Below are 12585 nucleotides of genomic sequence, written 5' to 3' on the forward strand. Positions count from 1 at the left end.
AAAATTTTGAAATTTCGAACTGACGAAAAATTATGAAATATCCAAGTTTGAAATATTGCGAGCCTACTGTAAACTGATGTTGATGTTTACTGCGTGCCCAAAAACACCATAACGGCTTTGACATTGCGGGACAGCAAAAGTCAGTTCAAGAAAAGAAAAGCTCGAGGTACACCTAAGCACTTCTTATGAGTTGTGAATGTGAAAGCATGCAAGCCGTTCGTCCGCTCCCTTTTTCGTCTGCTGCATACTTTGTGTCGCCGGTCAGCGTGCAAGCTCGCCTGGGCATGCTGACCTTGGGTGCTCCGTGTTAACGGTGCGCTGATGGACACGCAGTGCCATGGGGTGAGCGATCGTGGCAACTGACGAGCGCAGCAGCCAATGGGAGCCTCGTCGACGTGCCCCAGCCAATGGAACCGAAGGCAAAATCCATCAGCTTTACTTTGCTCCTTTGGGGTCGGGGAAACTAGGTGCCATTTTCGTGCTTCAAACTGGTGCTGTCAGCTTGCTCCATGGATCAGTTAATGCTTTCGCATTAAAAAACTCTCAGCCTTTCCACTCTGGTGAAGAAGGAAGACCAGCGAAGCTGTACTATGGTGGGACGCCCTCAAGAACGACTTCTTGGACAATCTCAAGCACGATTTTTTGAACGACCTCAAGAACGACGCCTAGAGGACGACGTCTAGGACGACCTCAAGGATGACGTCTAGGACAACTTCGAGGACGACCTCAGGAACAACGTCTAGAACCTCTAGGACGACCTCAAGGATGACTTCTAGGACTACCTCTAGCACGACCTTAAGGATGACTTCTAGGACGACCTCGAGGACAACATCTCGAACAACCTCAAGGACGACTTATAAAATGACCTCGAGGACGACATCTAGGACGACGCCAAGACGTCGCCATCTATGAGTTGCCGCCACCTATGAGTGAGGCCGCCAAGCCGGTTGTCTGATTGCCACCATCGCTCATAGATGGCGGTAGCTGTCCAGAGTTTTGTGTCGACATTTGTTTGGTATCGGACAGGATCTTGGGGAACCTAGCCCTGAACAGCTTTGCTGCAAAATATATCCATATGCAAAAACAAACACACAAGTAGCACACTGAGAGTCTAAGCCAGGGGTGGCCAGGCTCATTCGGCCGAAAAGCCGCAAACAAAACAATGAAACTTCCAAGAATTGCGGTTTGGGGGAGGAGGGGGTGGGGCAAACATTTGTCCAGAGCAATAAACAAAACTCGAACTACTTTCAATCTATCCGAGTCAAAAGCAGTCCATCTGTAAGTAAAGTAGCAGTAGCACAAGACTACCATATTGCAACCTGTCTTGATTTAAAACTTGTTCCCTTTCTCTTTTTTTTTAGGAAGTGCTCGTGTGACAGGGAGGGTGGCGGGGGGAAAGGGGGGGGGGGGGTAGTGAAGGGAGCTGCGAGCCACACTTTAACAAGCGAAGAGCCGCAACTTGGCCACCCTTGGTCTTAGCCATAATAAATCATATTACAAACACATTTTGTGTTTGTAATATCCAGCAAACACATCCAGCATTTAAAGGTGAAATAAGGCATAAAAAAAAATCATGCTGAACGAAGCTATTGTAATAAATCTTATTTCGACGTACTGGTGATCCTTCAATTCGCTTGTCGGCATTAAAACTTGTTGCAATGTCGCGTGAACTTTGCCAGGACACGTACCTAATGCCCAAAAGATCAGGGACATCAATATGACTTTGGACAAGCTTCTGTAGAAATATTACATCATGGCAATGGCTACAGACACTTAAAGTACCGAGATTCAAAACATTAACAAGGAAATGGTGTTTGCAACAATGCCTATGACGTGTCTCCGACTGCTGCATTTACCATATCCTCATTTCTGTTCTCTCGACTTCCGCCTGATAACGTCACAGGAGCGTTATTTTGTTGCCTGCCACGATCCTGCTGGTGGTACTGTTGAGACTGGTTATAACGAAGTCAATGGGAATCGGAAATCACTTCGCTATATGTGACTTGCACATAACGTCATTTCCGATGACCATCAGAGAAAAGGGAAAGAAGGAGTTTTACTTTTATCAGGATCCTCCTTTGTGCCTCCCGGATCTGCACAGGCGTCGCTATTCTCGTCCCAGAAGATTATAGAAGATTAACCTGTCACTCAAAATTCCTACAAAAGCAGCTTCCCTCTCTTCCTTTTACTTGGTGTTCAAAAGTATGTGATGTGACGTCAGTGCAAGGAGCCTATATCCACTATTTCGTTATAACAGACTTTGTTATAACCGGTCTCGACATTACAGCAGCGGAGGTGTGCGTGGCAGACGCCCGTTTTGCTCTAGATTGCTCTTCAGTCCACGGAAGCTGCAGCAGCTACGAGTTGGAATGCTGCAACGACACCGACACTTGCACTCGCCCATCTGCTCTGCCACAACTTATACAACCAACTGCCAGGATCACGGCATCTGACGGCACGACACGCCCGCTCCCGCGACACAATCCTTCGCCACTCCGGGACCACTTTTGGTGCATGGGCTGCATAAAATGCTAAACACGCCGGTCAAAGACGCTATTTAGGCAGCGTACTGCTACTGTCGGCGACAGGTCAAGAACTTGTGGATAGAACCAGCCGAACATACATAAAGAAAGGCAAGAAAACTGAGAGAAACGGTAGGCAATCACTGGACAAACAACTATTCTTCTTCTTCTCGTTAGTCCAGAAATCTTATATTCCTCTCAGTTTTTTTGGCTTTCTCTATGTAAGTTCAGCTGGTTTTATCCACAAGCATGACCCAACTTGCTCGGCTCCAACCCGTCGTTAGGTTAAGAGATGATCTGCCTCCAACTACGACATTCTGCCTTTGATAACACTCCGTCGAACACGAAGCCAAAACACGGCGAAAGGCAACAAGTGTGTGCCGAAGGCGGAGCTTCTACGAAATTTTGTGCCTGTCGCGACTATAGGTAACCGGGCAACCGAAGTGAGGGCACCCACCTGCTCGACAGCTCCCAGTTGGCCAGCGTCTGCTCGAGCTCGCGCACCCGCGTCTCCCAGGAGGCCTGCTCCTCCTTGCGAGAATCCTGGGCGCTCTGCCGGGCCTTCTCCTCGGAGAGCCGCCGTTCCAGCTCCGACAGCCGGCTCTGGAGCAAGGCGTTCTGCTGCGACAGCGCCTCCGTCTCCGCCTCCCCTCGCTCGCAGCGCTCCTCCGAACGCTTCAGTCTCTCCTGAAACGGGCACGGCCGGGGAGAATCCAGCCAGCCACATTCTTCTCTTCGTACCACGCGTTCCAAAATGCTATGCGAGCGTTACAAGAAAAAGAAGAAAAGTTTGTACAGTATAGACCACTTACAACGTAACCGCTTATAGTGCAGGACCGGGTATAATGCAGCTTTTTTTAACCACTGGTTCGCCTCCCATAGAACTCCATGTAATTACATACCGCTTAAAATGCAGGCGCGCGAAGGGAAATACCGGTTATAGTGCGGTTTCTGCAACAGCCCGGCGACCGCGCCGACTGACCGGTGCAGCGAGCATGCTTCCCTGTGCAATACTAGATAATAGCGCGAGCCGCAAACGGCACTCGCGGGGCAAGGAGGTTGCTGGGAGAAGCGAAGAGAGGGGCTTCAGTTGCCACAGCGACGGAGGGACGCACGCACGTGTCGTTCACGTGCGTGCGTACCTCCACTGCATTGGAAACAACCGCAATGACAGACCAATCACAGGACGAAGAGAACTGGTCGCGCGCGTTGTATGCCGGTCGCGGGCCGGCTGCTTCTATCCGCAAACATGGCGTCAGTTGTGATCGTCGACGTAGACAGCGTGGTGGAAGCTCATCGTTACGCGTAAAAGCGTTATCCTTGACTGTGAATTTTCGTTGTGTGTCACTATGATAACCCAGGACGTACTAGAAGGGAAGATCCACCTACTCGTGCGGCGATGTCGTAGCGGCGCTCTCAAGACGGCGGAAACGCCCGTGTCGTCGTGTTTGTTTACTTCAACTACAGTGGTGCTTTCTAAGCATTTGTGTTTTCGAACATCGCCCGGATTTCTTGTTTGGAGCATTTCATGCCTGTGCTTAAGTTGAAGGTATTACTGGCGCGTACCGTATAAAGGATGCGAATTTTCACGCGCTTTCATCACCGGAGAAAAGTGATTAGGGTTAGCAATCCCGAACGCTCGCAACGTCCGTCCGCAACCCGTGACGCCGTTAAAAGGCTGCGCCAGGCAAAAGTCGCTCATTTCTTTCAAAATCTGTGACACACTTGAGAGACAAGTCTACTAGTCTGGTGAAATAAAGACTTTCCTCAAACTAAGCTTTATTTTTCATCTAACATAAAATAAATTCTTTTACAAAGGTAAGTTGTCCCATGGCATGTATTTTGGCCTGAAAAATTGATGTTTTGGTTATAACATGGTACCGCTTATAGTGCGGATTTTCGCGACTCCTGCGACATACATGACATGCGGTCTACACTGTAGATGGTGCCAGGGTGCCTAACATACTGGCACCATTTACTGCTCTAGAACACTTTACACTCATGTATAACCTGAAGGTTTTGTGAGATCATGCAGCATTCACAAGAAATGGTCCCTTATAGCATTTTCAGAATTATTTCAACCTCAAGGTAAAAGAAGGATGCATAAAAAAAATGATTAAAATATATACTCCGGTGGGAAGTGTTCTGGGTACATGCTATATAGTGCCGAGTGTTTGTGAGAAATCCGAAACCGGCTTTTCGCACTGCAAAAATAAACTAGACATTGCGGGGAGCTCCAACTCCGTCAAAATGTAGCCCCAGCCGTTTGAGCAAGATGCCAAATTTTCACCACCAACCGTTATCTTACTCGAAAGTTTTAAGCGATTGTCCGAAAATTTCAATGGAAAAATGGCGGCCGATGGAGCTCTATGGCGCCAGAAAGCGAAAACGGGAAAAAATGGGCCCCATTTTCCAATTGAAAATTTCAGAAAATCCCTTATAACTTTTGAATAAGGTAACTGTTGGTACTGAAACCTTGGCATCTTGCTTGTACGGCTGGGGTACATTCTGACGGTGTTTGAGCTCTCCGCGATGTCTAGTTTGCTTTTGCAGCGCGAAAAGCCGGGTTCGGATTTGTCACAAACACCCTATACGTCAGGCATGAAGAAAGCACTGGAACAAACAAGCGTTGGGCTCACTTTACAACACATGCAGCACGGGGGTTGCGATAAAAAGGTGGCTCCCCACGATCTCTTTCGCTGAAGGCCTCCCTCTGATGGCTGAATTTGTTTTAGACACAAAAGTACTGCCGATTGCGTGAGAAGAAGAAGCTAATCGGCTCCAACTACACTTTGGTGCCAGCAAGTCGGCTGTGGTGCTGCTTTCCAGGGAAGGTAGAGGCTTTAAGGACCTTATTATCCGGAACACTGCACTTCCTGTTGGTACTACAAATACAATGTGTCCCCCCCCCCCTCAAAAATTTAGAGTGCTTTTTTTTTGTTGCAAAAGTAACCTATGCACTCCCAAACGCTCGTTTTCCGCCCAAATGCACCAATAGTGGTCCAAACCAGTTGCCAAAGTTTCAGAGCTAACCGTTACCTCATTTGAAAGTTATAAGAGATTTTCTGAAAATTCAAATGAAAAAGGGCAATGTTGGGTAAAGTATGTCTAAAAAGAACTCGAAGTAAAGTACTACAATAAATACAATCTACTTTCAAAGTAGAGTACAAGTACTTTTTAACACAATCTTTCATGATGCCCTTTCATTACCCTATAGAGCGTTTTTCGTAAACTGGTATGCATTGACCCGGGAGAAATCGGGAGTTCATCAGTTATTTTCGAGAATGGCGGCGAATATTGGATAAAGTCAAGTGGCCTCAGAGTGGTTGTTTTACTCTCGCCAATAAACCATTTAAAAGAATCAACTTGTAATGCACTATTTGTGTCAGTCTTATAACCCCAACTACTTTGTTCAGAAAAATGACCAGATGACGTCTCAAAAGACGATAGCGCGTTTTCACGTGACGATATGCAATTTTTCTTAGAGGTTCACAAAGCATCATTTCGGGACACGAATTTAACGAGTCTAAATTTGAGGAATGTGCTTTGAATTCGGGAGATGTATTTTCCTCGGAAAGTACCAAAAAAAAAGACTCGAAGTAAAGTACGAGTACATACTCAGAGAATGAATTTTAAGTAAAGTTCAAGCTTTTTTTAAACCTAATTGAGGTAGCACTTTAAGTACAATGTACTCAAAGTACTTCCCAACACCGGAAAAGGGGACCCGTTTTCGCAACTGTTGTCACTCAGTGCCATGTATTCAAGAGCTCCGTCAGCTGCTATTCTCCCACCGAAAATTTTAGAAAAACATTTATAACTTTTGAGTAAGATATTGGCTAGTTTTGAAACTTGCCATCTGGCTCGTTTCCTTTTTGACAATATAACTTTAGCTAACCGGGCTTGGCTGCTACACAAGACTTCTATGCCGGTCTGGTCATGTTCGATGCTAAATGCTTCTGCTAGGTGGTGTTACTGTCTCGTCGCACACTTCCAATACAGACGGAAGTAAGACACCAACGTGACGGACACGCTCTGCGGTGCATGCGGAGGAGACAATACCTAATTTGTTACTTCGGTGCCCGGCACTCGTGCCTACGCCAGAGGTTGGCACCAGCATTGAGCAAGCCCCGGGGCTCACGGAAGGGAAAATTTGCTCGACGCGCTCCCTACGGAAAGCTCGAGGATGCGTGGGTTGATCCATACACAATGATCGGGGGTGGGACCGTTTCTTTCTCCCAGGCAAGATTCTTTACTTAAAGAAAATGCGCCGCAGAAATACATAGATACATGGACAAGGAGAATGCAATACACTCAACACAACGGAAGGCAGCTGCACGAACCAGCCTTTAGAGGCCCTCTTACGGGGACGCACCTCGACGAGGCTTCGTTCGTCCGCAGCCTCCCTGGCCCGGGCGGAGGCCTGCTTGAGCTCCCCCTCGAGCATCTGGACGACGCGCTCGAGGTCCGCTTTCTGCCGGCGCAGGTCGTTGGCCTCCACCCCCCAGGCCTGGGACCGGGAAGTTGCTTGGGAGTCGAACTGCTGACAGGACAGGCTCAGCTCCCGCTGGGCCTCAGACAGGCGCTCCTCCAGGGAATGCTTCTCCCGCTCCAGCTGCGATAGCTGCGACAGAAGCGGCCGGAGTCCCCGTGAGTTTCGGGCTAAATGATGTCGCAGTTTGTTAGTAGACCGGTTTATATGGTCCCTTCGAAAGGGCAATGTGCCACCAGGTACCATCTTAATCGCTCTTTCGCAGGAACAAGGGAGGGCGTGGCTTCGGGTACTATCAAAGTACTCTAACAACCTGGCACGCAACTGGAGCACGTCTGGATTGCTGCAGTAGCTGTTGCAAACGGGGTCGTCAAAGTGCTCAGATAGTACCTGATGCCACGCGCTCCAGTGATTCCGCTAACTGGGATTAAGATAGTACATGCTGTAGCACCCACGATACAATAATAATAATATGATTTACTGTATTTACTTGCATAATGAACGCACCCCCTACAACGGATACCAATATTTTGACTTTTTTTTTTCTCGCATAATGAATGCACTTTCAATTTTCGGCTCTGCGAGTCTCAGATTGCATCCAATTTAGCTATCCACCAAGCCCACTTTTTTTAGCTGCGAAACGGTCAGGCCAAGTCAAGCCAAGCCAAGCCGCTCTTGTAATGTCTGCAACTGCGTAGTTGTGGAAGTGATCAACCATGAAGCTGAGCGGCGCACACACTTGAAAAAGTTTGGGTCGAGGAATTGCCCAGCCCCGGACATTCTTCACCTATCGGATGCAATGATGTCAACAAACACGTCGTCGTCTGTGGTCCGCTTTCGGACAGTGAAATCGTGAAAGTGTTAGGCCTAATTTCACATACTCCGGGTAAATGTGTTTATTTAATCCGTAACAAAACGGCACAGCAAGGTGCACGCTGCGTCATAGGTTGAGAGCGTCTGGTAGCCCCTGGTAACAGCCGTCTCCGTGAACGAAACCTTATCCGTGCGAGCGGGCCTCGGCGGTCAAACATTGTACGAGTTCTTATATGCGTAGTCGCAGTATATTCCTGAGCGCCCCGCCGGATACTAGCAATATATATTACCTAAAAACGGTCCCGTTGCTTTTCGTGGCGAGTGAGCTTCATAGGGCGCTTTTCCTTCGGCAAATGGCACGCCGAAACTGCCCTAAAAAGGTTAGCAATTTATAAAGCATGGTTACTGTGGCATGCCCCCGTCCAGCCGTGGGTGCGCCTCCATCAGTCGAGACGTGCCACAGTACCTTGCCGTGTCATACTGGCACCTAATATGACATTTGCACGAAGTGCGTAAACGAACAAATTTTACTCCATGTAATAAACGCCCCCCCCCCCCCCCCCCCCCCCCAATATAAGTAAATTTTTTGGGGAAAAAAAAAGTGTGTTCATTATGCGAGTAAATACAGTACGTATAAGCATTTTATGTAAAAAATAGGGACCAAAAAAACAAGGTGCGCACCAGATGGCTGGACTAGCTCTCAGCCCCCATACATTCTGCACTAGCAGTGCAATGGGGAAGTTTGAGCGAAGTACACATATCTAATTTATCATTAAAATGGCAATTTGGGCCGATTGTGCCATGGCCACCCCAAAAGGTACCAAAAAATGTGAAAGGACGAGAAAGTGGACTATACGGGGCATGCTCCCAACTAACATGTATCGCAAAATCAAACACTTATATAGTTGCGAGGGAATATGCATTCTTGAAACGGGGGCTGCACCGGCATTAGTCGTTTTTGAGCATTTTGCTATGGCTATACGAGCGATTGATTTTTACAGCGGAGCTGTTAAAGGACACATTGGAAGGAAAAAAAAATTTTTTTTAAACAGCTTAGATGGAAAAAAAATGTCATAAAACAATTTTACAATGAAGAAAAAAAACTTTTAGAGCTATATTTACGGCGCTATACAAATTTGTAGTTGGTGCCCGCGGGCGCCACGGAAAAGTAGCCCTTATTTATCACGTGACTGGCTCATATTTGTCATATGCTCTTGCGCTCTTTTGAAAGCTTCCTATGGCCTCTAAAAGTAACTTATTCATCTTTGTTTGAAATATAACAAAAAACTAAGATTAATAACTAACCTTTAGAGCCCAAAGGAAACTCCTGAAAAAGCGCTAGCAGATGTGATAGACCCGTGCGCCGGTCAGATGACGGCGGCAGCGCCCCGAAGCAGACAAACTTGTGCGGCGGCGGCGACGGCAGCGTGGAGAAACGCGTTGAGGCTGCGTCGCACAACACTCAGCGTGCGGCGGTGTGACGCGGGCCTACCACGTGACCAGCAGCGGCTCCCGCGGGCGCCAAATACAAATTCGTTTTGCGCCGTAAATATAACTCTAAATTTCTTTTTCTTCGTTGTAAATTCATTTTATAATATTCTTTCTCCATCTAGCCTTTCTAAAAAAAAGTTTTTTTCCTTCGCATGTGTCCTTTAATTAAGGGCTAGGTTCCCCAGGATCGTGTCCACCAGCAAAGAAATGATGACACTGAACTGTGGGCAGCTACTGCCATCTATAAGTGACGGTGGCAACCAGACAACTGGTTGCCGCTGTCGCTCATAGATGGCGGCAACCTTTCTTCGGAGGAAGATTGGGAGCGGAACGAGCGGCGATGTGCGCAGCAGCGCGAATGGTTTCATGATTGCCGTGAGGCCACTATCGCCTAAAGTTCCACTGCATCGAGCGCTTCAGATTCTCTTGCGAAAGAAGAGCAGATCGCTCGCCTGGAAAGCCACTGCTCAACACAGAAGCTACAGCTCTGCTGCTCTTCCTTCTTCACCAGAGTGGAAAGGCTGAAAGTTTTTCGATAAATGTTTGCTGAAAGTGTGCTTCGTATCATCCATTCGCACATTTTTTCACACTTTTTTAGGTGATCACTTGTTAATCATTCGACACTTTGCGAGAACAAAATTTTTTAAAAGAGACAAAACGAGAATTTGCGCCACAAACAATTTGAACGGCAGTTAAACTCTCTTTGGCCTCGAGCTTGCACAGTCCTACCAGAACAAAGCTGTCGCCACGCTCGTTCGTCTTGCTTGCTCATTGACACAATTTGAGAGTGCCGCGTTTTACCCCCCAACGTCATCACTAGTGAATCCATCAGCATCGACGCCAGCACTTCTCACAGCGTATCACGAGCGCGACGGTAGCGTGCGGTGACGCCAACACACACGCCACTTTGCGCCATGCTCTCGTCGAGCGTGCCTGCCGTTAAGGGCAGACCAAGTAATGATGATATAATGCACAGGCCTCGTGAGAAGAGGTCGCCAACCTGCGCAGCCTTGGCAACCTGGTCCGTCCGCATGAGCTTGAAGTTGGCCTCTAGCTTGTGCAGGTTCTCCGTGAGCGCCCCGAGCGCCTCCCCCACCACCCGCTTGTCCTCGTTGGCCGCCGCCAGCGCCACCTCCAGCGCCGTCCGCTGCGTTCTCAGCTCCGCCGCCTCCTCCCGTCCTGCAGACAGCTCTCCCTGCAGCCTCCTTACTTTCTGCGCCCCCTCCCTCAGCAGCTCCTCCTGGTTACGCCGCCCCAGCTCGCTCTCGCTCAGCGCCAGCCTCAGCCGCTGGACGTCCGTCGCCAGCAACGTCCTGTCCTTCTCCAATGCGGCGAGCGCAACCTCCCGTGCCGCCAGCGTAGACTCTGCGGACCGCAGTCGTTCCTCTGCCTCCGCGAGGCGCAGCTTCCCGGAAAGGTCGTTGCTCTCGGACTTCCGCGGCCCGGACGCCGCGGAAGAGGCTTCCCGCGAGAGGGCGGCCTCCCGCTCGAGCAAGTCGGCCTCGATGTCTTCGAGGCGCCGCATGAGCCCTTCCTTGTCGCGCAGCGAGCGCTGCCGACTTTCGGAGAGCTCCTGCGCGAGGCGCGCGTTCTCGGCCTTGAGGCCTTCGCAGGCGCTCTCGGCAGCCATCTTGGCGGCCTCGACGGAGACGCGCTCGCGGTGCAGGAGGTTGCGACCCTGCTGGCTCTCATGCAGCTGTTCGCGGAACCACTCCTTGGCCTTCTCGACGACGGACAGCTCGCTGCGGAGGCTGGCGTTCTCAGAGTCCAGCTGGGCGCGGGCACGCACGTGGGACTGGCTCTCCACGTGCAGCTCCGCGATTTTCTTCTTGAGGCCCTCGACCGCCCCGCAGCGGGACTCCAGATCCACCTGCAAAAATCGAGAATGACCTCTCCATTGTGCAGTAGATTGTAAATCACAGCGAGCCCACCTAATGCCAGACTTTGCCTCGTGAGATTCGATGGAAAAAATGAAAATTATGTCCCCTTAGCTAGTACCAGGTAAAGGCAGTAGATCGCTGTGTGCGTTTATGTCCCACTTCACTGCCGTACTGCATGATATTCCATTCAAGAGTATCCATGAATTGTGTGCAGGATTTGTCTCCGCTGTTGTTTTGCCGCTGATACCGAGACATCATAAGTATCTTCAAACACTACTTGCTAAATGTTTTCAAGAAAGGTCAAAGATAAAGCATAATGCCTCACCACGTCGCTCTCATAAAATCCTGCCAAGTCTAGGCTATAAACATATTTAGTGTTAAAAAAATACCAAAGAAAATAAGAAAAATTTCTTCCCGCGTGATCAGAACTGGTCACCCATTACTTTGTAATGAAGACATCTATGCACGACCAGATGAAAAATGAAGGTCACTTACTCAGCCAAATTTGTGGATCTCACGAGTCAGACAAACCACAGAAAACAATTCAGTCTAAAGCTTAAAAAAAACAATCGCGAGGCTAGGCAAGCGCCTTCTTTTTGATGCTCTTCGTCGTCTTCATCTTGGAATCTTCGAAATGCCTCTAGCAGACGACGGAGGAATCGTAAGGGGCACAAAGCTGCTCGATCTTGTGGACGCGGCAAATTTTAACCGGGCTACAATAAATAAAAGACTCGCGGTTGCCGCTACAGCACGGCCGCCATGGCCGACGCCGATGTTTGTTTACGTCCCGGCCTCCCCCGAGATGTGCGAGGGCGGAGCTTAGTCGGAATCGTCATCAACCTCCTCTCCCGCCTTCGCGCCTCCTTTCTCATGCGCAGAAGACGAAAATGAGCCCACCTGCGAGGCGAAGACACATACAAGGCTTCGTTGTTTAATTGTCTTTTTATAATTCTTAGTGACTAAAGTGATCATTGCCTCATGGTAACTACGGCAAACCACCTTTGCTTGCATTTTGACTTTGGATACATTCGTGTTCGTGTTAAACGTGAGGCCGCACCACATTAAGCCGCTGCGCGCCCGGCTTCTCAACGTTTTCGCACACATTCGCACAGCTGAACGCGCAGAATATACTTGTAGACGGGCTCTTTCTCTTCAGAGCGAACAACACGCTGCCTACCCATGGTAAGTCCAAAGGGCAACTGATAACATCGCTAGGAAATGGCTACAACAAGAGACAAAGGAACACAGCGATTGGTTGGTAGCTATTTTAGGTTTTACAGCGACGTTACAGCGAATTGATATACTGATTGAATAAAGAAACATACATAAATAAAGGCGACGAGATCTTTCAATACACGTTGTCGTAAGTTCTAAACCCAATTTTTCGAGG

The 12585-nt window shown here is 48.9% G+C and overlaps 1 protein-coding gene across 3 annotated transcripts in view; it reads right to left on the minus strand.

Moving 5' to 3' along the window:
- LOC8030489 (golgin subfamily A member 3) overlaps positions 1 to 12585 on the minus strand; it is a 44717-nt gene that overhangs the window by 13526 nt on the left and 18606 nt on the right. For all 3 annotated transcript variants that reach the window (XM_029970380.4, XM_040210233.3, XM_042290646.1), the window contains 3 exons: positions 10316 to 11185; positions 6895 to 7143; positions 2980 to 3209 (listed from right to left, as the gene is read on the minus strand). In XM_029970380.4, coding sequence (XP_029826240.2) covers positions 2980 to 3209; positions 6895 to 7143; positions 10316 to 11185 — 1349 coding nt within the window. The remainder of the gene's footprint in view (positions 1 to 2979; positions 3210 to 6894; positions 7144 to 10315; positions 11186 to 12585) is intronic.

Source organism: Ixodes scapularis, unplaced genomic scaffold (genome assembly GCF_016920785.2).
Source record: "Ixodes scapularis isolate PalLabHiFi unplaced genomic scaffold, ASM1692078v2 PGA_scaffold1__304_contigs__length_218370807, whole genome shotgun sequence".
Lineage (NCBI taxonomy): Eukaryota > Metazoa > Arthropoda > Arachnida > Ixodida > Ixodidae > Ixodes > Ixodes scapularis.